Source organism: Rhipicephalus microplus, chromosome 6, assembly GCF_043290135.1.
Source record: "Rhipicephalus microplus isolate Deutch F79 chromosome 6, USDA_Rmic, whole genome shotgun sequence".
NCBI lineage: Eukaryota > Metazoa > Arthropoda > Arachnida > Ixodida > Ixodidae > Rhipicephalus > Rhipicephalus microplus.
In genome coordinates, this window is record NC_134705.1 from 53,496,427 (window position 1) to 53,522,731 (window position 26,305).

At 44.5% G+C, this 26,305-nt stretch overlaps 1 protein-coding gene across 1 annotated transcript in view; it reads left to right on the top strand.

The window, feature by feature from the left end:
• The window catches only part of LOC142765847 (uncharacterized), a 173,609-nt gene that overhangs the window by 122,187 nt on the left and 25,117 nt on the right, over window positions 1-26,305 (top strand). The window contains exons 10-12 of the mRNA XM_075867653.1: window positions 4,063-4,225; window positions 8,717-8,905; window positions 10,815-10,937. Coding sequence (XP_075723768.1) covers window positions 4,063-4,225; window positions 8,717-8,905; window positions 10,815-10,937 — 475 coding nt within the window. The remainder of the gene's footprint in view (window positions 1-4,062; window positions 4,226-8,716; window positions 8,906-10,814; window positions 10,938-26,305) is intronic.

A 26,305-nucleotide genomic window follows, 5' to 3' on the forward strand; every position in this document is an offset into this window, starting at 1 on the left:
TTTCGACGAGTTCAGTTGGAGCCCTGCTCTGCCGAAAACCGAAAGAATTGTTGGGAGATGCTCGAAGTGAGTTTCAAAAGTTGGCGAAAAAACAGCGACGTCATCAAGGTAGCATAAGCAGATTGACCGCTTAAAACCGTGAAGAGCCCTCATCATTCAGTCGAATGTAGCCGGCGCATTGCATAACTCGAACGGCATTACATTGAACCGATATAGCTCGTCGGTAGTTAATAAATGCTACCTTTTTACGGCCCAGATTATCAACTGATATCTGCCAGTACCCAGAATGAAAATCGATGGAAGAGAATAAGTTGCTCCACTAAAGCAGTAAAGAGCGTCATTTATTCGTGGCAGAGGAAAGACGTCTTTTTTGTAAATTTGTTAAGATGTTTGTAGTCGACACTGAAGCGCCAGCTTTTTTCCTTCTTTCTGACGAGCACAACGTGTGAAGCCCAAGGACTTGAAGAAGGTTTAATGATGTCCCGGCCAAAAGCATCTTGTCGACTTTTTGCTGGATCACGAGTCGCTCGGTGGAGGAAAGCCGATAAGGTCGCTGGTGTACTGGATTTGCATCGCCGGTGTTGATCCAATGTTTTACGACGATCGGTTGACCTAGGGGTCGGTTAGGGAGATGAAAGACGTCTTTATACGACGCAAGAAGGCCATGGAGCACAGACACATGCTCAGCCGGGAGATCAGAGGCAATCATTTTAGTTATGCCGCCTAGTGTACTGCACGACTGAGTATTGGCAGATGACTGTATCCTCTGTTAAAGGGGAGATGTGGTAGTCGCCGGCCGGGGCAAGGGTTGCAGGGGATATCCCTCATGGCAGCGCTTCAGAACAAAGTCCAAAGTTCACAATAGGGAGACATGCCACGTTGCCCTTCATTGTGATGATGATGTGGGGGAACGCAACATTCAGTGAACACGGGAGGGTAGGATTAGGTGACATGACATAATCACCTTCAACCACAGGTGGATAAGAAGAGACTTCAATTGGCGTCACAGCTCCACAAGATAGGTGAAGAAAATCGGCGGAGCATAGCTTTGGCGGCGCAGGATCAGGAGGGTCAACGCCGTGCGGTAGGACAAGCTGAACAACACCAACAGCACAGTCAAATAAGGTGGAACGCTCCGACAGAAAAGCGAGTCCCAAAATGTTGTTATATGGGCTGTGGTCCAGTACGTTAAACAGAACAGTGGTACGACGTGCAGCAACAGTGACGTGGGCGGCACATATGTCAGTTACCACTAGTGTTGCACCATCGGCTACTCGGACTACAGTTATCGAAGCAGGAGTGAGCACTTTCTCGAGTCGAGCACAAAGGCTGGAGTTCATGAATGACATGTGAGCACTGGTTTCCATGAGTGCTGCTACAGAAGCACCGTCAACATTTACTTTAATCAAGTTGTTCTGTCCGGGTATCGTGTGTAGAGGAATTTTCGGTCGGGTCGTTGCAGCAGGCTCACCTGTAGGAGCTGCGCCCGTCAGTTTTCCCGAGAACTGGCAGTAGGAGGGTGAGGGGGAGCGACGTTGGTTAGTTGAGCGGGACATGCGTCCAGAGGGCGATGGGGAGCGGTTTGGTTGGGTGGTCCTGGATGGCGAAGCATCGTCTTGTTCCACGTGGACCGATAACGAAGTACGAGCAGGTGAGTGTCGGTTGTTGGCATATTGCGACCATGGCTGCCAATGCCAGGAAGTGCGGCAATGACGTGAAACATGGCCAATTTTCCACAGTTGAAGCAGATCGGCCTATCGTCAGACGTTTGCCATTTTGCCGAGTTCCGGTAACGTGGGCGGTTGTTCGGCCGCGGGACATATTCGGTGTACTGCGCCCCACACAAAGGTGAAGTCTGTCAACAGGGCATGGCGTGTGAAATATGGCGTTGGCCAGTTCCTGGCGCACGACACTCTTGATTAAAGAAATCGTGGCGCGAGAGTCGTTGGTGGCCTGGACTTGGTGAGACAGCCAAAATGCTGCCTCGATTTCGTGGCGCATGTGGTGCATGAGATTGTCGGAAGCAGCAGGGGTTAGTGGCGAACGGGCGTCCTCGCAGGTAAATGTTGCAGCCGCGTTGAGACGACGCGAAAAGTGTGGAGTGATACGACGACTTTTCGCATCTTCAAAGCGTTGGCATTCATTATTAAGTGTCGTCCACAGTCGATCGATTTCGAAACATGAAGAGAGTGCAGGCGTCATGGGCGATTCCTTCGAGGATGTCGGCGACCTTATTCAGATTTCTGAATCTTGTCGTCCACCTTCCGGCAGAGGGCGAGCGCATGTTCTGTGTATGTAACGTATCACTTGGTGCAGGACTGGAGTCGGCACTCTAGTTCTTTCTACGCAGCACGACGACGCCCAATGGGCTTGCCGAAGAGAACGATGAGTTTCTGTTTACAGATGTCCCAACTCGTTATCTCTTCCTTGTGGTTGGAAAACTAAACTTTAGCTGTGCAATTAAGGTAGAAAATGATATTCGCCAACATGAGCGTAGGATACCAGTTGTACAGAGCGTTCACCCGTTCGTACAGCTGAAGACATTCCTCCACGTCAGTGCTCTCACTGCCCGAAAAGATGCCTGGGTCACGTGGTTGGGTCACGACAACGGTGTGGTTAGTAGCGGCTGGATGCGGTACTGTTAGTTGCTGCGTAGTTGGACGAAGAACGATTGGGGTAGTTAGGAGCAATCGTCGTTGTCCAGGCATCGCAGAGGCAGCCAAGGAACGTCCGCTGCGTTGAATTGTCGTGAATGTTGACTGTGGGAATACCCACACTCTCCACGGAAATGTTACGGGGAGAAGGCATCTGAAAAGTATATTTACTTCACATAAACAAGCAGGCATACAATATGGAGCCCAGTGTACACGAGCTCGCACTATACATTGTCCTCCTTTTATAATATTCATATGTGACACCCCGTAGCAATATGAAACAGTTGCTCATGATAGTTTGAAAATTTTCACACTTAGGTCGTAGACAAACTGAGTACAATGCAGTGTTCACAGAATTTAAAAAAAAACATAAACATATATAGATTTTACAAATTATTTCAATCACAATCAATATAAAACCTACTAGTTACAAATATATATTTTTGACGGTGCTTTCTGCACTATTTCCAAAACAAAATCCCGAACTTGGCAAAAACGCAACATTGGTCTAAGAGGATTCGTTTGTGGCACCCTGAGGTAGTCCAAGAAAAAAATCAGGAGAAAAGCACATACGATTTAGAATCGTAGTGACTTTGTCCACAGAAAGTCCAATTGTAGTCATTTTTGTTTAGTTAAGAAAAACATTTCAAGTTATGTCATTGCATCGTTTTTTCATGCGGCCAACGCAAGCCAACTGAATTTGCTGTGTAAAAAAAAGTGGCAGTGCATTTACAACACTTAGTTGAAAGTCCTTCTTGTTAGTGCTATATTTCGTGTATTACCTATTCAGGTGATAATAAGCAATGCTAAAGTTATAACAATGTGAATTTCGCCGCTCAAAATATCTTAGGAAAATACTTTAGATGTATTTTTCTGAATCTAGTTGATCGGAATTGATTTTTGGCGAGCACCCTGGTTGGGACAGTTGACGTGAAATAATCAGCATACGAATGGTACTTGCAGCCATAAAGGAAGTAAGCTCTATAGGGTGGAACACATGCGCAGATTTCCTATGGGATAGGCAACGATGGTTATGGATGAAACTGCCTTTTCTGTCGTTTCCAATTGTAGACCTCCTCACTCATTATACCCCAAGCATGCTGACAGGACACATTCGATGAGGGAAAATACAACGACAATACACCAGCAATAATAAGGAGCGTTACCTCCCTTTTGATCAGTGGCAATGGATAGCAGTGTGGACGGCTCGGTTGGTGCAGCTGTTTTCTTTGAAAGCCGAGGGTATTTTCCATAGCCCAAATGCTGTAGTTATTGCTACACACACGGAGCCGTTGTTGAGTGGATCGTTAAGTGGATACTTGCTATTGAGCAGTTAAACATCGCTTCGGTCCGAGATGATACTTAGAAGCGTAAAATACGCACTCATATAAAACGTTCTCTATTTCAGCACGGTCTTTCGGCCTACATTCTTCATCGCTATTACCCATCTATCAGTACCTTACACCGATACTGCTGAATCTTTGGTTTATCCCATGTCAATGATATCAACACCCGGAAACATTACCAGGAATTCTGCACAAAAGAATGCATACCCTGACCTTTCTTCAATTGTAAGTTCACATGATACTTCTCTCGGGGCGTTTTCTGCGAATGTTGAATGTAAAAGTAGAGTGTGATTGTGACTTCCAGCAATTGTTTTTTCGGTGTATTGAATCAAGGGCAAAAAAGGCACCTCCGAGCAACTTTTTCAAAGGTAATATGTACCTCCGCACTGCCATCATATACCCACACGTGCTTTGTGTACCGAAACCATGATATGGTATTGATGGACGCGGAGTGGTTGGCTCTGGAAAGTTGGACTTGAAGGTATTTTAACCTTTGCCTAAATTAGAGTATACGGCGTTCTACGCTGCAAGCTGTGTGACTGGACTATGCAAATCATTTTGCATTGCTTGTGCAATTCACTCTCAGCTGTGGCTGCTTATTGTGTTAGTCACATTGAAAATGATAAGGTCACCTCTTCAAGAGGCGCAAACATTCTACAATAAGATATATTATTTCTGGAGGCATGCAAATGCTGCACCGCAGTGTGTCGTGTTCTTTTTTGCGATTACGGTGTACTCGCGTTCTAAGCTTACTCTCTTAGATTCCCAACAAGCCCACACGTGTTGCCTTCTCTTGCTAAGTATTTAGCCGCCTAGCACTTTCTTGCATTCACAGTTACAATAGCCGTAATTATATGTGGTGTTTTGCTTCCCAAAACCACCACATGATTATGTGAGACGTCATAGTGGTGGGCTCCGAAAATTTTGACCAACCGGCGTTCTTTAGCGCGCACACATATCGGAGCACATTGGTTTACAGCCCTTTCACTTCCATTTAAAATGCAGCCACCGCTGCCAGCATTTGTTCCCATGACCTGAGGATTAGGAGCCGAGTACCTTCGCCACTAAACCACTGCACCGGGCCTGCAATAGCTGTAATCCACTGTAAAGAGATCAGTTATTCACGCTGCAGTTCAAGGAAACGTGAACGTCGCCTAAACATCAGTTCCTCAATTCTGCATGGGACAATGTCCAGTTAACTTTAGGTCAAATATAAATTCAGAAACTTTAAACAAAGACTTGGATCTTGTACGAAAACTGAGTACGTTAATTCTGAATTGCCATAAATGACCCGGACAAGAGAGTCATCTTGTTTCTCTGAGATAATGAACGGTTTTCTCGCGAACCCCCCGAAAGCTTGTGCAGCTAACGTGGTCGAACACTGCCTTCGAGCGTGGATGAATTGCAAGTTTGTGCACCTCGCTTACTTTTACAGTGCTTCAGTTATAGCCTTTGAGCAAGCAAAATGCGATGTAACGACGTCGCAATACAACACACATTTCTCAATTTTTGACGTAGGGGTAACACCTCATTGTGACGTCATCGCATTACTTTTTTGCAGCAGTGTTGTTGACGCCAATGCCGTGGGAACATAATGTCATCGAGAACTTATTTTGACGTTTCATGAGGCATCTAAGAGCTTTCGCATTAAACTGCGCCGTTCTTACACTATACTCTCGCGCAGCGGTGGTATGATGGCTAAGGTACTCGGCTGCTGACCCGCAGGTCACGGGATTGAATCTCGGTGGCAGCAGCTGAATTTTCGATGGAGGGGAAATTGTTGTAGTCCTGTGTGCTCAGGTTTGGGAAACGCTAAAAAACCCCAGGTGGCTGAAAGTTTTATGACGTTAAACCCTACATATCATTATACTGTAAGGAAAACGCGTGCTACCTAAGCATGACATGTGCGTGGCCGACCTGCTAATTTTGTTTGTACATTTGCTTCTTTCCTTCAATTTTTGCTAAAAGCAAAACGACTTTGAGTGGTTGTGGGCGTGGCGTGTAGGCATATTTGCGCATATAAATGGGCCCAAGTACAGACGTCCTTGGACAAGCCGTGTAACGTTTGGTGGTGTGTTTATACCGAGGCAACAATAAAACGCACCATCGCAGAATCATGATTGACCATGGCAAAGCATCCCGCTGGCATATCTTTTACGGCTCATGGCCCCACAATCATCGGAACATTGATGACTGGAATGTTATTTGACGGTGGAGGGTGGGACCATTTACGTCATTAAAGACGTACATGCAGTATTTTCCGATGGAGGCGGAAATGTTGTAGGCCCGTTTACTCAAATTTCGGTGCGCAGTAAAGAACCCCAGGTGGTCAAAATTTTTGGAGCCCTCCACTACGGCGTCTCTCATAATCATATGGTGGTTTTGGGACGTTAAACCCCACATATCAATCAATCAACATGCAGTATTATAACTTAGGCACCCTTATCCTATTACGCTTGATTAAGCTAAAGCTCATGAAAGTTTGTCTAAATGCGACACCCTATATTTTATTATGTTTCGAACGCAAACGCTGTATATATACCGTATCACTAAAAAACGGTTAGATGAACGTGAATTGTAGTGCATCTCTAATAAAAATATTATAATATGCATGGAACAATCTTTTTTTTTGTGCCACTGCTGGTCGAGACGCGTCTTCAGCAGCTATTTTCTCTCTTGATTTCTTTATCTGGGACAGATTTCTGCTCTGTCATAGTAGATTATCTAGTACCGTAATTGTTATACACATTTCTAAACATTTTTCTACTAATTGCGCATAGCCTTAACAGTTCCTAATGAAATTGTTCACACCCATCAATAAAAGACTATGTGCGGCCTATTTTAGGTAAGGTGACTTGCCACGTATAAAAAGGCAAGTTAGCTTCCTGAGGGACCCACTTGCACTCATTTTGGTGACGCCAATATTTGGCCGAGTTTCTGAGATAGTCCCTGATATAGAGACTGGCTTGGCGGTTTTACATCTAAAATTAGAACGGGCTGGTTAATCTCGTCACAGATTCTTGCACATTTTCTCAACCAAACGTAATATTTCCTGTAAAAACACGAATCTTGGCTATACGTGAAGGTTATAAATAAGCCCAGAAGAGGTAGTTGCGGTTCGAGTGGATGATGGCTTTCACGGCTATCTTTCACGCGTGTAAGAGCACCGCATTTTTAGGCAGAGCTAACGTTTTTGTGGTTCTAACCAAAAATGTTTAAAATTACAGCTGACGCGGCACTTATTGCTTATGAGTGAAGTCATTACTTCGAAAGTAGGGGTGTCATGAACCGTCTGCGTTATTTGAAGGAAATGCAGTGCCTTTTTAGCATACCGGACGAGTTTACCATGGCAACTTTATCTGGTCAGTGTACTGCTCCTGGTGTCTTTGTTATTACCTTTCATACGTAGGGCTAGAAGTCTTTGAAAACTTCTTTGCAGATCAAGTTACCAATACTCGTCATGATGCGTAGCGAAGCTAAGCAACTACAATGATTTACTTTATAATTAACGTCGCACTTGCACTAACAGATCAAGGGCACATGATCTGTAGGTTTGCACATCCCGAAAAAAGCTTGCTTCCGAAATCTGTGTTGGGAAAAAGCTGGATTCACTTTTGCTGGCAAGCGTTCGTAACAGGAGGTTCCTATAAAAGTTTTCTTAGTCTTTGGACGAAACCGAGTATTGTTAAACGGCATTTTTGTGCAGCTACCACCTCTCACCTAAGCCACATATCAGTGTATGTCAATGTATTGCCCAGCTCAGTTTCTTTGAGCAAGCGGAATGACCACAGGGATCGCACAGGATGGGGCACAAAAACACTACCTTCATTTTGCAAACAAATACATAGAGTACACACGAAAAACTAACAATCTCTACAAACAGTTAGGTTGCCTTAACAAAATATTTAAGAAGTCCTTTTCTACTTTTAGCACATCACACGCGCAGGTCTTATCTCTTGTCTTTTTTGGTGCGACCAACTAAACCGCACGCGCCATGTCGGTCGCCTACGATGACTATCGGTGATGCGCATATCTGACCGTCGTTCACAGCGTCCATCGATACCATCGTGCCCACTGGTGTACAAGGGCGCTCCGTTACCGAGACGGGGAACACGGGAGTCATTCCCCGGTGTTGTACCGGTGCCGGCAAGACCTCCGTGCGCCTTCCAGGGTGCTCTGGCTGGTGCATCGTTGACGTGGAAGATAGGTGTCCGTGAGCGCGGGCTCGTTCAAGGCCGACGGCGTGACGCTGACCTGTCCCGACTGCTCGCTACGCTACCCGTCAGCTGGATGACCGGAATTGGAGCCAGAAAGATGTCAGCGCACCCAGGCATAAACTCGAGCGGCTTTCGGTGCATTGCAGCCCTGGTGCGCAGCCCAGGTTTCCCCGATTATCTGTCATCTTCCGTCGTCCTGCTCAACGTCATTTCTGCCCGCACCCGGCTCCCAATCTCGTGTGCACGTGCGCACTCCTCTATTTTCTTTTCTTCTAAATTTATTCTATTTCTCGCATGCCACGCATTTCTCGACTTTTTCGTTGTCTGCCCATTTTTCTGCAATTCTGGACACCGTATCACACTTTGGAATACATCGCGTTTTATCTGGATGCATCTAAACGCCACTTAGGTGAACGATTAGGCCTTATACGCCTTGGATTCTGCTCGCATTGTTGACGACTGAAATTACTTTTCTTGCTCTTCTCTCTGGCGTTTTCAGAACAAAGCAGTCGACGATTTGGATTGGATGCGGAACAACAGCAAAAGCGACATGTCATTTTACATATCTTTATCGATGCGGGCTCGCTACTACACACTTGATGCTGCTTCAGGCGTCACATTTGACCTGTTCGGCCCGTCGAAGAAGTCTACGAATGGTGAATATAAGGAAGACATTGACCCAAAACATGTAAGGTTACAATGCTATATTATCGCTGCATTTTCTGATTTTCTCATAAATGACAAGCGTTTATCGCAATTACCGTAATTGTGTTCAGTGCTTTGCGGGAAAGTAATTAACCAGGCTATTCGTAGAATGAATCAGGCTATTGTTGGGGCCGTCCCACGTCGAACTCCTAGTGGTGTCCTTTTGTACCAATGCAACAAGCGCAACACTCAAAAGCCTTCTCACCGCGATAAGAGAGACTGGTTTTACAGCGAAGGTGTATGCCTCTCCATAGTATAAATATTATGTGGCCTTAGCACAATACTTCTATAACGCGTACATGCCACAGAAGTTAGGTTAGTCAGGATAAACAGGCCTTAGGTATACATCAATTATCACCTAGAGCGACAGTTTCCTGCGTAACAAAATTTAGCCGTAGACAGTAGCTGGTGAGTGGGTAAGGGTATCCACAAAATACAAGAATGCTTGAAAAGTGGAAAGTTTATGATTCTCTTTCAAATTCTACGTGGAAATCACGTCAAGTTCTGCTAAGCTGTTCACAGAATTGTTTGCTGTTTGTGACATGCGTCTTTTTTTTCAGTAATGCAGAGCTTTGATTTTGAGATCCTCTAATTACGCACACGACGATTGAGGCGTTTTTTTTCTTTAAAGAAGCCAAATGCACTTTAAATGAAACTGAGAAAAACGCGCTGTTTCTCTACTGATAATATGTTTAGGCATGCTCAAACAACGTTTAGCCAGAGCGTTGCTCTCCCCTAAATACTACCAATCTATGATGTGGCTAAACAATACTTTAATAAGGGTATAGCGCGCCACGACAAGGTCACAAAAAGAGAGATGCACACACACACACAGCGCTGTGTGTGTGTGTGCGCGTCTCTTTTTGTGTCCTTGTCGTGGTGCGCTATATTCATATAAATGACTAACTCCAACCTACTAGCCCAACAACATGCCTAAAATCTCCATAGACAAATATCGGCAGTATTATGGAGTGAAGTTTGTATTGAGATTACATAAATTGAAACATTTCATTTGGACATGGATTAGCTAGTTAAGTAAGTGCAAAACGGTCCGAGCGTAGGTGTAGGAATACTTTGGGATAGATTTGACATCATACTTGTGGTTCTGCCGCAGCCGTGTTTCGACGCATGGGCGTAATGGTGATTACTAGGTTTGACGAGCGAGTGGATCTTCTTGGAGAAAAAGGTACTATTCTGGACTGTCATCAGTGTTTTCTTGTTCCTAGCATCAATTGAAGGCCTTGAAAGGTGTTCCAATTAGTTAAATTCTATATCTTTTCTGACAACTTTTTCTTGTTTAGAGAATGAAAAGAAACCCGATATTTTTATTTCATACATATTTTATTTAAAAAACCGTATTGGAGGAAACAAAGGACCAGATACTCTTGCGCTAAAATAAGAACAATCACTAAGTTGCAAAAAGAAGTGAGAATGTCAGCCCACTTCCATCATTTTTACTCTTTACAATCAAGTTTGGTCACTATTATTGTAACCTTCAATTAGTGCCAACTCACGATAGAAAACCTAACTGTGGAATGTAAACACGATAACAAAGCAACTAAGACACAAATAAAACAAATTGGGTGGGACCAAGTTGGTTCTTGTGTTCATATTTGTTGGCGGGGAGGTGGTTGTTAAATGAGTATCTCTTTGAAACAGAGTATTTTGCTCATTTTTGCTTAGAAATTGCCTTTTCGAGCTCATGTTACAATGACAAATTGCCTCATCTCGAGCAAAAATGTCCTAGATATTGAAGATACTTAGGCATGCTGTACATTATACTGAAATTCAGCTTAGCTTTGGTTTCGGCATTTGGCTCTTGTAGAAAAAAATTGCCTTAATTTATCATATATGATTTCGAAGAAAAAAATAGCACGTCAATTACCACACAGGTTTGCTGCGAGGAGTATGGATATTACTACCGCTACAACAGTACAGTGGGAGCTGAATACACGTTTAGTCCACAAGAAAATCGCACTCTGGTATTTGATTCTGAAAGAGGAGTCAACGAAAAGGTGATGTGACTTTGCGCTTCCGAAGTTGTTAGCCTACCATAGACGCGATGACGTCGCCCTGTGATGGCAAGGCTCGTGATTTCATAGTGTCAACGTCATAAAACTTGGAAACTTGGGATGATGTCGTCACACGGTGACACAGGGGGACTTTTTCTTTTTTTTTTGCGGCGCTCTCTTCGACCCATTCGGTATTACACATTGGTGTTTGATGAGGCAAAATAGCTGGAAGATGTTTTTTCTCTCCCAAGGGGTGTCGCCGATACTCTTTTTTTTGTATTCAATTATGCTTGCGAAGTTCCAACCTTAAACTCAGGCTTAATTATCCAGACTTAAGTCTAGGCAATTTTGTAAATTATGTTTTAACTATCAGGTTCTATGACACCTTCAGCAATAATAGGGTGATGGCTGCTTAAGATGACTGTGGCCAAGTTTACACTTCGTTTTAGAGTGGTGGATAATTCACATATATCTTCGCTTGACACAACGACTTAGCTAGTATATGTGTTCATGTGTGGACAGTGTTTGGATGTTTTAGCTGTAGTTGGCTACGTGCTCATAATAAATGGAAGTGACACATCCCAAGTGACACACGCTGACTTTTAACTGGGCTTCACTACAGCATCTTTCATTTCATACGGTGGTTTTGGAACGTTCAACTCCACATATATATTTTTCAATCATCCGACTAACGATGATACCATTCGGAACAACATATCGGTTCTAATGAATAAAAGGTCTTGCACCATGAACATTTACGTAAACACGCTGGAGGGCTAGTTGATGATAAATGTTGACTCTCAAACATTGTATAGCTACACTAGAGAACGATAACACAGAAGTACATGACAAGACGGCTGCTGACTGCAAATGTTTTCTTTAAATTGACATGCATTACGTTTTACAAAAATAAAAGGCAAGAAAACGCATAGCACGAAAATTCACGTAAGGGTGCCTTCATGATTGCAGCACGCGCTTAGTTGTGATCTATTGCTATGAAAGGCAATGCGCGTCTTTCCAATAAAAGCATTTGCAGTCAGCACGTGTGCTCTGACGTATTTTTGTGTTATCGTATTTAGGATTTAATATTTAAGATTTAAAGTAAGAAACACAAAAATTTTTTAAGTTTTGTATGACGAAAAAATTGCCAGATCCCACTTTTCATGAGAATCAATCTTATACGAAGCGAACTGAAGGGAGGGGACTGAGGTGTAGTGTTTGAATAAAACAAAACGAAGATTAAGATAGGTAGAAATTTATGCACAGGTATATCATAAACAGTCACTCAAATTTCATATAAACAGCTGTTTTCAATTGCGTACTTATCGAAAGAGTAACATAGATGTTTCAGAAGGACCAGAGAGACCGCAGAACCGATACGTCTTTGGTTTATTGTTGACAGAAAGAGATTTGAAAAATATACAGAGCCTGCCCCTGGTCACTTCTTCTTTCTCGTCTCCGAGCTCCATCTTCAATATGTTTTCTACATCTTCCCTCCGACCAGATTCAAAGAGCAACCTTCGAGCGAGTACAACAGTTGAATCGCCCTTTTGACTAGTTTTCCATCAGGTGTACGAAGCAAGCATGCTCTCACTAGTCCATCCTTGCTTGGGAAAATCTTTTCGACCTTCCAGAATTTCCACTGTGTTCTTTTGCGCGCTTTTCCAAGTAGAAGTACATCTTCTTGTATACTTGTGTGACCCTATATTTTTCTGCTGCACACTTAAGCTCCCTCGGGTAATCCTTTTTCCATCTACTTTACCAAGTTATCAATGCCTGTTTTTTCGCACTCCAGTAATTCAGCAAACTGTATTCTCCGAGTCTGGTGTCTTCCTGCTTGTTTATCGCTTGCCTGCCTCCTATAACATCCACCGGTGTTGTGGCTTATGTGGCTTGTTAGGATCGTCATACACATGAGTAAGAGGCCAGTTGGTAATTACTCCTCCTGCTTGAACAACCACAGTCCGAAGTTCTTCATTCGAAAATTGAGCACCTATAGTATTTGCCATGGATGTCTTAAAGCTTCTGATCTGTCTTCATAAAATGTTCTCCATCATGGAGCAAACTCTACAATAAACTTCCATTTTATTTTCAGGTTACTGGTATACTGTTGCACCCTTCCATGTTCCATCTTTATTATCTTGTTCATAGGTAAACGCTAAAAAACCCCAGCTGGCTGAAAGTTTTATGAAGCTAAACCCTGCATATCATTATACTGTAAGGAAAACACGTGCTACCTAAGCACGCGTTTCTCAGTTTCTTTCTCAGTTTTCTTGAACGCTCTTGCGTTATCACTGTATATAGTCGTACTTGATCCTCTTCTAGCTACGAATCTTCGAAATGCTTGTATAAACGCTTCTGATGACATGCTCTTGACCAACTCCAGTTGTACGGGTCTTGTTACTGCACAGGTTAATATCACAATGTAGAACTTTGTAATTTTGTCGCCTTTCTCCTCTCGAGCATATAGCGGTGCAGCAAAGTCGTCACCAATGGTGTCGAAAGGCCTCGTCTGCGTTATTTTGTCATCCGGTAGTGGTGAAATTTGTTGTGCCATAGGTCTAGCATTAAACCTCCTACATGTGATGCATTTAGTTATCACATATTACGCCACCTGTCGTCCGCACACAATCCAAAACCTCGCTCGTAGATGTGTCAATGTTGCCGACCACCACCGTGCATTGTCACTTGATGCGCATTCAGAACTAGGAGTTCTGAAAAGTAACTTTCTCTTGGTAAAACAATTGGATCCTTCTCATCAACGCTCAAAACACTCCACTGAAGCCTCTCTTTTACTCTTAGGACACCTTGATCGTCTTCCAAGATGCTCGTGGTGTACAGATTCATGTTGTTATATATTGTTGCCACTGCATTTTGTAACGTTTTCTGCTGCTCCTTTATGAGCACAAACTCTGCCTTGTCCAATTCTTCTCCTGTGAGTGAACCTGTTTTCCTTTCTTTTCGTAGGCTTCCTATGTAACGCATCACCCATGTGGTAACTCTTAACACTTGCTTGTATGATCCGAACCTGTTCACATCAGTTATGTTTTCTTGACTCGTGGTGGTAGATGAGCTTGCTACAGGCTTTTCGTCGTCTATGTTGTCATCACTGTCCGCTTCTTGCGTCATGTCATGACCAAGCCTTTGTTTTTATTCTTGATCTACGTAGGGCCTTTCCACCATAATGCACTGTTCAGCAAACGCTTCATCTTCATCCCACTTAACATCAATCGTGCAGGATTTTCATCACCTTTAACATAGCCCCATTGACTCTCGGCGGCGTTGCTCTTGATTTCTGCTGCGCAGTTGCGAGCAAACAAATGTTTCGTCTTGTTTGACTTCATCCAGCATAATACAATTTTAGAATTAGTCCAGAATTTCACACTCCTTAGTTTCCCGATGAAGTTCTCAGTTAATGACTGGCCAATCTGACTGATAATGAGGCAGCCAAAAACTTCATTCTTGTTAGTGTAATCTTTTTGATTGGAGCGACTCTACTTTTTGCAGTGATTAAATTAGCTTCATTGCTTCCATTGGAGTATTCTGTTACAACGCATGCTGCTGCTTCATACGCCATTGAACTTGCATCGATGAACACGTGTAGAGTCGATGCTTTCACTTCAGTTTGCCTGTTGTCATAGCATCTTTTAACTGTGAAGTCATCTAATTGCTGTGGCTCGTCCGACCAGCCCTTCTAAGCTGATCGATGCTGACTCGGTAACGGGTCGTCCCATTTCAGTTTCTCCATCCAAATTTTTTGTAGCTAACTCAAAATGGTAACAAAAAACCTAGAGAGTTACATAGCCTTGCCGGGGCTTGCGAAACCTGTATTTTTGAGAGTTGTCTCAATTCCTTGTTATTTCGCCTTGTAGTGCTGGGAAAGCTGAACACGTCATCTACGAAATTAAATTTCAGTCCCAAAATCTTGATTTCTCCTTTGTTTCTTATCCCTCAATCCAGATCATCTCCTTCTTCACCGAAAGGTTTCCTTAGATTGGTGTCATTTGAGGTCCATTTTTTATATCCATGCCGGTATTACGAAAATTGTCTCTTGCTTGTTTGTATATTTTTGTCGATGTCGAGTATTCGTCGGCTCCTAGTAAGACGTTATCGATGTAGGTTTTTTGCGGAGTTGCGCCACAACTGCAGAACATTTCTCTTCGAATTCATTCAAACGTCGATGAATTGTGACCGCTAGAAGAAAGCAACTTGGTATAGTTCCAAAAGTAACGCTCGTCATCCTCCACGTTTTTATTTCCAGGCTTGGCATATCTTCACCGGGTATTCTGTCCCACCACATAAACCGCACTACGTCTCAGTCATTTTTGTGTATTTTGATAGGTCAAAATGCTTTTTTTCACGTCTTTGGACATGGCGATCTTGTGGTGTCGAAAGTCATCAGCAAACTTTTGATTTCTAGGTATAGGTTTGGCCCATTCTTCAAGCTGTCATTCAACGATTCCCCTGGAATCTGGCTAGACAATTCGTGAAAGACGATCCGTATCTTTGTCGTTGTTTGGTCCTTCTTAATTACCACTTGATGCGGCATGTAGTATACAAATTCGTTCTGTATATCTGATCTGGCATCTTCTTGGAACTTTTCTGCTATTTCTTGCTCGAAGTACTCTCGTATATATTGTCGTAGGCTAGAAGGTCATATTTATCCTTCAATAATTTCTTTTTCACCTAGATAAACCTCTTCTCCGCAATGGTGTTGTTGTCGCCCATTGCTATATTTTTCTTCCATGGTAACTGCACTTGGTATCTTCCTGCATTGAACTCCATTTTTTTCGGACGTACTCTAGCACATGGTCAACACTCATCTTTGTGGCCGGTTTTTTCTTGATTCCCATGTTTTCCAAGTCCAAGAATCGATGCAGTTTGGTGAAAGTCGTGTCCAACTGTGCGCTGATCTTGAGTACATAACAGTCGCTGATTTCACTGGCACACAACTAAGTCCTACAGAACCTTGGGCCGTCCATCCCACCATTGTTTCTATTGCCATTACTTTTGGGTGACTCTCGCGAATGCGACCAGTGACTACTGTTCACTAATCATATGCTCCAATTATTATCAATGTTTCCATAATTTTTCTGTCTTTGTCCTTCTTCTCACTGTTATCAGCCAAACTAATTCCGATCGATCTTGCTCTATCGTGTATTGTCAACAGCAGTGATAGTAGTACGTCACAGGATATAACTTCTATTTCCAGCGCCTCAATCGTGACTCGCTCCAATGTGGGGTTTTTCCTCACGCGGACCTCGATGATTTTCATGGCTAGTTCCATCTCTCCTCTTCCAAATGATTTTATGGTGATTCATATCTTTTTACCTTGCACGCTAGTTTTCTTGACAGTCTCTTGAGGATGAATGTCTTCTGACTCCCATTGTCCTGAAGAATCCGTGCGTAGCACCCACTGTCTTCTCCCTCCGTCCACGGAAAGGCTGTCTGCAGTTGTATGCACTTGTGTTCACCAGACTGCTGTGCGTGCAGGTTGCAGGACATTCTGGTGTCTAACCGGTCAGGTTGCGCGGCTATGCGTACAGGCTCAACACCATCACCGCTTTGCTTCTGTTCTGACTTTCCTGCAGGCGTACGTGGTCGACACATGGATGTCGCATGCCTTCCGTTGCATGTTTTAGAGCGTACGTTAGCGCGGCATATCTTCGCCGTGTGGTGAGGTCTGGCGCATCCGAAGCACCTTCCTTCCCGTTACAAGGCTCCTTCTTCTGTTGCATAGTTATGCTTCTTTTGCAATCTTCCGTGTAATGTGCAGTCATCTCAAAGAAGATGCATTTTTTCATAATGGTGCTTTGAAGCGTAAATGTTCTAGCACGCCTCATATTGCGCGTTGACGGGGTCACGTCTTATTTTCTCTCTCAAGTTTTTTTGCTTAGTATATACCCAAGTAACGCAGAATGTTATCCCAATGTTGAATGAAAGCGCCCAGATGTCAGTCAGCAAGGTTGCCTAAAAGCACTTAACGTCCTCTTTTTCGATCATATGATAACGTTGCTTGTAACAATCAGGTCAATATGGCAACGTACAGGATCGCGTTTTCAACATCACAGCAATGTTTTCGCAACATAGAAGAACGTAAAGTCAACATACCGTTAATGTGATGTCAACATACGAGCAACGTGGTGGCATCATGCCAGCAATGTGATGTCAACATTGCTGTGCGACATGATCACTTTCATGTGACGTACATAGAAAACTTATACTACTGTGTGTGCGTTATTATTGAAAGGCATGTTGACTTGTTACGGTAACCAACCCGTAGCTTCTGGCTAGAAAAAAAGCTCTAGTATGATGTGAAAAATTGCAATACTATTATCCGTGCACAAAAACTGTTTCCTAAAAACTTTTTGTCAACGTAATTGTACATGCATAATAAGCAAGTGGTATTGGAACAGCCATACTATAAAAATGTCAAAACACACCTGTGCATGTCCGTAAAACCAAAAACACACTTTAAAAATCCCAAAGCTTCCAACACACGTAATATATATACTGCAATTTTAGCGCAATGAAAATGGTGGTTTTGCTCTGTGTAAGCAATGACCCCAACAAGTAAACAGGTGTTCAGTGTGCAGCATTTTTATGTGCAGATCATCAGCAACCATTAGGACATGCAGTCACGCAGCTTAGGCAGGAAAGAACATGCTAAATTGCCTGAATACCATATGAAAGAAAAGAAGACATTTGTTTACGAAGATTACTTACTTCCTATTTATTTGTCATTGTCCCAGAGCAAGACAAGAATGGGAGTATTGCGAAAATGATTTTAAGCATTCAGTAATAAATATGAACAAGGCACGTCGGAAGTTTCTTTCATACTATGTCAACTGCTGGGTCGTAAAAAACGAATACAGGTGCAAAATGAAGGCGCAACTTGTTTTACACTCTTCGCAAACATGTGACGAAAAAAGCTTTTATCTATAGTATTTACAATATAAGTGGAAAAGTGAATAGGCAAGTAAGAAGACAATGGGGAAAATGCTATGTGTTAAATACATAGGAAGACACGAGTACCATAAACAGCCATTGTCTTGTCGGTAATTTTCTAACAGTGATGCATGCATTGTATACAGAGATGGTTGCCACTGCTGTTGACTGTCTATGTCATAATTTCATGACGAGAGACAATAAAGCAGCATTGAAAAACTGGCACATCCCACTCTAGTACAGCTTGTTTTGATGAAGCTTGAAAGGTTCAGCACAAGAACTTCTTTTACAAAACAGAAAAAACCGGCCGATATCTGTGTAGCGAAACATGTTGCCCATCAAAAGAAGCTTATCCGTTTGAACGCAACTGAACTGCATGATTACTGCCTGACACGCATTCAGTGAAAAGCGGCTTTGTAAGTGTGGCTGAATGATTACAAAAAAATTACGCCTTTGAAAGTTTAGGTAGCCAACATCCGGTCAGAAAAAGCGAAACGCGATCAGTGGAGCAACTGCTCAGTTTAATTCGCGCAAAACAGCGAACTCCCAGCCACAACCGAGCAAGAAATATTGATCACGAAACCAATACACAAGGAATGAAACTATTTTCTGTTCGGTTCATTACCAAGTTGTGTTTTTGTCCATTGGATGAATAAACTGCCTTGACACAATTATTATTGTTCATTCAATCCAGATTTTATAAACTAGTATCTAGAGGTGAGCTCAAGTTATCTTAAAATTGTTTTGAACTGCTCTGCCTAACTGTCTAAAATTTTTCACTTATGCATTTCTTGTGTTGTGCGAGCCACTAATTTTATCATTTCAACTTTTTGGATTTGCAGTGAATGCAGCTTCCAAGTGGAAACTTTGTAGCGAGCGGTTATGCGCATCTTCGGAAAAGCGGCAAAGTACTCTCACTTGTTTGTCGATGTCGTTAGGAAGAAAGTTGATTTTTCGAAGGTATTCAGAACGAGTAATACGACCGAGTACCCTTTTCTCACAAAACCTAAAACACCATAATTGTCAACTAACAATTTTCATACAATCATACTTGTGGGCACAGGAACAGCAGCAGGCACAGGAAATGTAATCTTTTAGAGCAGAACGACAAATGAACACCAACCTGCATCACCATCAGAGAAGCAACTAACAGTCATACCGCAACAACAGTTCACATGACCAGCGGAGTTCACATATGCAAACTGGGCAGCATGTTGAAGTTGCCAGTCTTTGCTCGAGACTTTGCCAATGTGGTTCAACTTCAGTGAACAAGCTTGCCATGTCAGGGTACGACCAAGAGGGGTACACTGTCGGCGATGTCGGCAAACAGCAATTGCGAGTGATGGCTGTGACGACCGTAAAACAAGCCATGATGTGAGGCAATTTGTTGGCAAAGAGGGCCTACATTATGAAGAGAAAGTGATTAGACCCATACTAGCAGCTTACTAAGTAAACGAAATAATTGAATGGGAACACTTCTCTAAAAAAATTAGAGAATTGGCTCACAAAGTTTGTCTGCAACATCCTATAAAAGCTGTGCCAGGACACACAGAAAGCTATGTACCAATCCAGCAGTGAAAAAACACTCCAGTGAGAAAACCTAAATTGTGCAGAGATGAAATTTGTAAAGCTTTATTGAGCTGAATGATTGGCTCCTTACTTTTTATTCATTGCAAATAACCAACATTTCAAGGTAATTTACGGCCTTGTTTCAGTTTTTCAACTCAAACATATTTAGTCTACCAAGTTATTTTCAGGGTGGCAGTGTTCGTTGAGCTAATGGTATAAACAATTCACAAAGAAAATTGTTAGTATTTAATATTTCAATATAATATGGTGCTTACCGAACAGATGGCACTCATAGCCTGGTTTTCTTTATTTTGTCACTCCTCATCAGCTGCATTGGTGGAAAAGTAAGATGAAAGTCTGCTGCTCATTTTCTTCTTGCAGCACGTTAATATGTACCAAAACAAAATAAAAACCAAAACATCAATATAAAGTTATCAGAATGTTTTTTTGGTACACTATAGTGTGCAGCAGAGTTATAACTAAGAAGCAGAAGTGAAAATATTTTTAAAGACAAGCCAGTTTATGATTAAAAACATTGACTCCTACTTAACACAGCAAAATATAGCAAAAACTACATAGACGTATCGCAAAATATGCAGCTGGCATCTTCAATATGCCCTGGCACCAAATGAGCAGAGGTTACACAGTTGGCTGCTTGCCTCGTATGTCACTCAGTATCACACGCCAACTTGCCAAACTAATGAATCACGGCTCGAGAAGATTTATCTTGCCCCACTTTTGTTCCCGAGCTAGCGTTGCCTCATTACTGAAGTCGAAAGCATGCCCCGTCGTCAAGCAGTGTTCGACGCGTTTTGTCTTATAATATGTGGCATGGGTGGCTTTTGCAATGTCTCCTTTGTGCTCTTTGAGCCCTGTTGGGCGCTTCCTGCCTATTTCACTCATGCATGTGGTGTCTCATACATCACTGATCAGCATCTGCACTCATATAATAGAAAACGTGGTTGGCGAATCGTAACGAAGCCATTATTTGAGCAGGCTTATCAAGAACACCCAGAAGCACATGCAGAAGGGAACCAGGAGTGTGCCGCAAGAAAGCAGAAAACCCACTGTTTTTGTACTTTATGTTGAAGGTTTTTCAGACTCTGTTATAGCACTTTTATATCGGTAAATAAAACAATTTCCAAGCCTCATTCCAAGCCTAACAAGTTCCAAGCTTCACAAGCTTCACAATTTCCAAGCCTCACAAGTTCCTGTGTGGTGGCTGCACCACCACTTATATTGGCTAAACTGACAGGAAGTGGTCAACAAGTTTTAATGAAGAGAAAGAGGACATCACAATAACCACGCATTCTTAGACAAAACTCATCAAACAATGTTTGAAAATGGGGCATGCCTTCAACTTCCGTAATTCGACGGTGATGGCTCGGGAATAAAAAAGAGGGAAGAAAAGGCTTTTCGAGTCGTGGTTAGAGTATCGTGACCAGCTAGCGTGCAACAACAATCACGGCTCCATCGGGATGAGTAGACACATACGAGACAATCGGTGAATTCGGTCACTTCCACACATTTGGTGCCAGTGCACACTGAGGATGCCACTCACCTATGAGGCGAAATGTCTGTTGAGATTTGTTCTATTTTGTGGTGTATTGTCGGAGTACATATTAAAATCACTAAGGAGCAGAGTTTTCTTTCCATGTCAATTTGGCATAAGTTCAAATATTTCCAGGGTAAAAAAAATGTTTATTCAAACAAAAAAACAAATATTTATAGACTTGTTGTCTATCTTTGCGTTTATAGTTCTCTTCTGAGGCAAAATAAACATTGCTACTCAGCATTCATGCCATGCGTTGACTACTCATAATCTACAAATTATGCTATTGCCAATGATTGGTTTTCTCGGAAATTGTTATCTATGCGTCTCTTCTATTTCGCTACAGCACATGTGTAAATTCAAGATGTGCCTCAGTTGACTACAAAATATTTGGGTAGTAGTTAGTTCAATGAGTGCTGCTCACTCTATCAGACAGTTCAGTCTAAATTTGAAGCGTCAAAACAAACTTTACCCAATTTCATGCATTGGCCTTATGTGAAATTTTCTAAACTGTTTAGCATAGGACAAGCTTAGTTTTTTTGCTCTACACTTTTTCGTATAGGATCAAAAATGTATGTACTTCCTCGCCATGAAGACACTGTATCAGTGGCTTTGTAGAGACATTTCCTTGAACTTCATGTTAAGCTGCAAATGCACAAAAACATGGCTAACGCATGTACAATGCCTATCCTTCATTACAGTAGAGCTTATGTTAGCAACATTTTGCCTCGTGCGAAGCAACAGAGTAGCTGCATTTCGGAACATTTCGTTTAAAACATACCATCTCTTTGACACTAAAATTACTCTGATATGCATCACTCTATATTGCCTCTGTCGTAGCTTAAAAAACACCAAACAAAAAGAGGGAAATAAACAAAAGCATCAATATTTCACTTGAGAGCCACTTTTGTTCCGATAAACCATTTACTTTCAGTGTTTCTGAAGATCTGCTGTAAGGTCTGACGTCGCAGGCCATGAGAGCGAGTCTTCTTGGTCTCAAAAGGGCGCGCTTCCCAAAAACTGATTCTCGAGAGACGATAATCTCGGCGTAAGCGTGCCCCTTCTGGCAAGAATACGGCGGTCAGTCGCCGCTTCTAGCAACCAGCTAAATAGTCCCCGGACTGCGGATTGTCGGCGGGTGACGTGAGGACAGTGCATAGCCACCCATCCGTCAGGATTAGAGTCCGCGGGATGGCTGTCGTGCGGGACAGCGTAGTCATCTCGCGGTAATGCAGGAGGCCCACAGCCGAACGGCGCCACCATTGTATGTGTTCGCACAGTTCGCGGAACGTTGTCTGCAGGCGGGTCCTTTCGTCTCTCTCTTTCCGACCGAGCAGTCGAGTGCGGGAAGAAGAGAGCGAGAGGAGGGCACAACAACAAGTGTGTTGTCTGTGCAATGAACGGACTAAATGGCTTTGGTTGGCCGTGAGGAGAATCGGGAAGGGCAACCGAGGTATTAAAACCTGGCTTCCGAGTCCTAGCGGGGTTTCTGGTTGCAACAAAGAGTGCTCTGCACTATCGGCTCTGCCGAGGCAACATGCGACGGTTCCGACGGTGAAGTCTTGTAAATATGTACTTATGTTTCTGTATATAAAGTAGAGTTGTTGTAACGTTCGAAGCGTGCTGGCCTTCATCCCCGAACAAGCAGCAGCAGCCACGACGAGACAAGACGGACACCGAGAAGCAACCAACCTTCCACTCCCTTCTGTAGCAACAACCGCTACGCAGCTGGGAGAGCTCTGCTCAAGGGAACAGAGGGAGTGGGTAGAAGGTAGAGTTTTACTGACGCAGTCCGACAGGATCAAGACGACGACGACAAGGAGCACTCTGCGCAACAAGGAGATCGTAGTGTTTCGGAGAACACGCCAGACAAAAAGCCAAAACATTTTGCGTTCCAATGAAGAGCCAAGCCACCGAGCAGAGAAGGCGGCGGTGCGGCAGCCATCGACCCGAGGAAGACAGCGGTCCAGCTACAGTCATCCTAATTCATCAGTCTGGCGACAACACCGGCGACATCGAGCGACGTCGAGCGTCTGACGGCGGGAACAAGAGACGAGTGAGCAGCAACTTCAAAAGTGGTGAGTCCTCTGGTGTTCTTACATCTCAGGGGTGCCGCTGCTTTTTTTGAGTTTTAAGGTGTCCTATGGACACGAGGTTTGCCCACTTAAACCCGGACAGGCGAGCGCAGACCTTGAGTCGTGAGTCGGGGGACGGGAGCGACGTGGGAAACCCGGGAGAAGGTAGTGCGCGGTAGAGCCAGAAAGATGACCGTTTCGGAAATCTCACGCCGGAGCGTAGACTGCAGGAATTGCGGTTAGAGATGGAGAGGCTGTCGCAGATGATGGGCGGAAGCTCTCGGTGGAGTGGACCCGAGTTCGGTAGGTGGGATCCGTGTAGCGATTTGAGACGCTACTCAAAAGTCCTCACAGGGGTGTTACCCAAATTTCCAGCCAAGGCTGAAGCACCGGTGTGTTTTGAGTCCGTGGAAAGTGCCCTAGAAGCGTACAAGGCACCGGGGAAGTTTTGGGGACGTTTAGTTTTCCCGTTGGTAGCGGAGGGAGTCCCGTTTTTGTCCACGCGGCTAAGCCCAACAGAGCACAAAGATTACCAGGTAATCAAGGAAACGGTGCTTGACGAGCTCAGACTTTCAGCCGGGGAATATCTCAAAAGATTTTGGGAGTCAGGCAAGCGTGCGAACGAAGGGTGGAGACCTTTTTTGACACGTTTGAAGAGCTACCTCCACTTTTACCTTGAGGCAAGAGGGGTGTCGACATTCAAGGGCCTGGTCAAGCTTTTGGTGGCCGACCAATTAAAGAAAAATTTGTCGGAGGAGGCCTTGCGATATGTGATACTCCAAGAAGGTAGAACGTGGATGAGCACCCCAGAGATATCCGCGTTGCCGCGAACGTTTGAAGAAGCACAGGGGACGAACAGCGCCGCGAGTCCAGGCGAAGCAAAGCGTGGCGGAGTCGAAAAGCGCGAGCAGGGCTAGATCTGACGAAGAGACAATGAAAGGCCGCGGGGCTGGGCAAAACCGTATCGTGGAAAGCCCAGGGCCTGCTACACTTGCGGCAGTACAGGGCACCAGAAATGGAATTGCCCGATGCGTCAGAAACAGCCGACGGAAGTGCTGCCGAACAGTAAAGAAGACAGCTTAGCGGCGCGTGTTTCGACTGAAGGTCCCCCAGCCGCACACAGTGATTTAACCCCAGTATCCCTCGACTGCAAAGACAAACATATAGGAGCAGTGTTGGACACAGGTGCGGGAATTACAGTAGTCCGTGAGAGCGTGGTCCCGCCAGAGTTGGTGGAACCGCATGGGATGGTCAACTTGACTTTGGCGTTCGGGGAGAAAGTACAGGCCAAGCTCGCAGTTATTCCACTGACTATGTCGCGCGAGCATGGAGTTTTTCCGATGTTAGGGAACGAGTCCCAGTGTTGTGCGCGTTAACGGACCGTCTAACGGCACGAACAGATTGCCTACTTTCTGAAGAAGCATGGAAACTACTACACGAGGAGAGCACTCTCGAAGGGGTAGTGGAGGGTACCTCAGAATTGGGCGGCACTCGGCCAGAGTTCTAAAACGAGCCTCAGCACGCCGAGGCCGTATGGCGTCAGGACGAGGTGGACAATCGTGTAAAATTGGTAGAGCGACACGCGACCGAGGAGGTGTTGATCAGCGAGGTAGCTGTAGCAAGCCGCGATGAAGGGGTTCAGCGGGATGACAGCGTATTGCTTAACGAAGCCCCGAGCGTCGGCATGAAGGAGAGGTCCGCGCCAGACGAATTTCGCGAGAAACAACGGGGATACCCGACTTTACAGGAAGCGTGGAGAGGAGCAGCCACAGGAAAAGGCAGTATGCTAGTAATCGACGGGTTACTTTATCATAAGGATAAGGTGTTGGGGCAATCGGTAACACAGCTGGTACTGCCGGAGTGCCGCAGAGGGGATGTTTGGCAACTAGTGCACCAGTCAAGATGGGCCGGGCATTTTGGTTGCCGTAAAACGTGGTCTAGGATCAAGTACAGTTTTTATTGGCCAGACGTGGGAGACGATGTACGACGGCACTGCAACAGTTGTCATGGTTGCCAGGCGAGGGCAGACTGGCGTCGCGGGGACGGCGTCCCGATCGAACCTCTTACAAGACCAAGATTTTCGCGTCAACAGGTTAACGTGGACGTTAATGGGCCGCTGGAGCCAGTATCAGGCCGGGGCCATAAGTACTGTTTATGCGTCATCGACTTATGAACGCGCTGGCCTGAGGTGGTATGTTTGCGTTCATTAAGCGCTAGGGCAACCTGCGATGCACTACTGGCAGTATTTAGCAGAACAGGCACACCCGAGGTTATAGCGTCCAACTGCGGCACTAACTTTACAGCGGCACTGACAAGAAAGTTTTTGTCGAAACTTGGTTGCTCCCCTCGATTTTCCACGCCGGGGCACATTGACAGCAAAGGGGTGGTCGAGCGGTGGAACCGGACCTTTAAGAACATGCTATACCCCATAAAAGAGAAGGAGAGTAGGAATTTGGATCAATTTGTGCCTTTCTTGCTGTGGGGGTACAGGGAAGTCCCACACGATACGACCGGAGTAGCGCCTTTTGAGATGCTGCATGGGAGGCAACCAACGGGTCCGTTAAGTATGCTTAAGAGGGCTTGGACGGGGGAAACTGCAGTGCCGGGAGAGTTGGGTGCGTCGCCAGTGGCGTACATGGAAGAATTACGAGGGCGGCTGGGCGCGCGGTGCAGGTTGCGGAAATGGTCAGCTCGAAATTGCAAAACACCTACGCTGCGCAATTCAACAAAAGGGCGAAAGCAAAAGAGTTTAACGTCGGTGATTCGGTACTGGTGTTTGATGATCAACAACCAGTGAAAATGTTTTCGAAATGGGAAGGGCCAGGCAGTGTCACCGAGAGATACCGCGAGCATTCATACTTCGTAAAGATGCCAGCAGGTAACCGGAAACTGGTGCACGCGAATAAGCTGCGGCCATATGAGTCCAGGGTTATGCCGGTAGGAGTAATGTTCAAGGAGGACGGTGATTTCGGTGTAGTAGAGTGCGCCCCAGATCCAGAGGCAATGCGTAGTGAAGAAGTTTTTCCATCACGCGATATGGTAGCCCATTTAGTAGAACGGGAACGCGGGGTGATCTGCGAAGTATCCAAGAGGCATGTGGAGCAGTTTGGCGGAGGGCCAACGATAGCGGCAGTAAGGCCCCACGAGATAAAGTTGCAAGACGGGTTTGTCCGCAGAAGCCCTCATACGTACAGGTTACCCAAAAGCTTACAGGCCGAGGTGGGGAG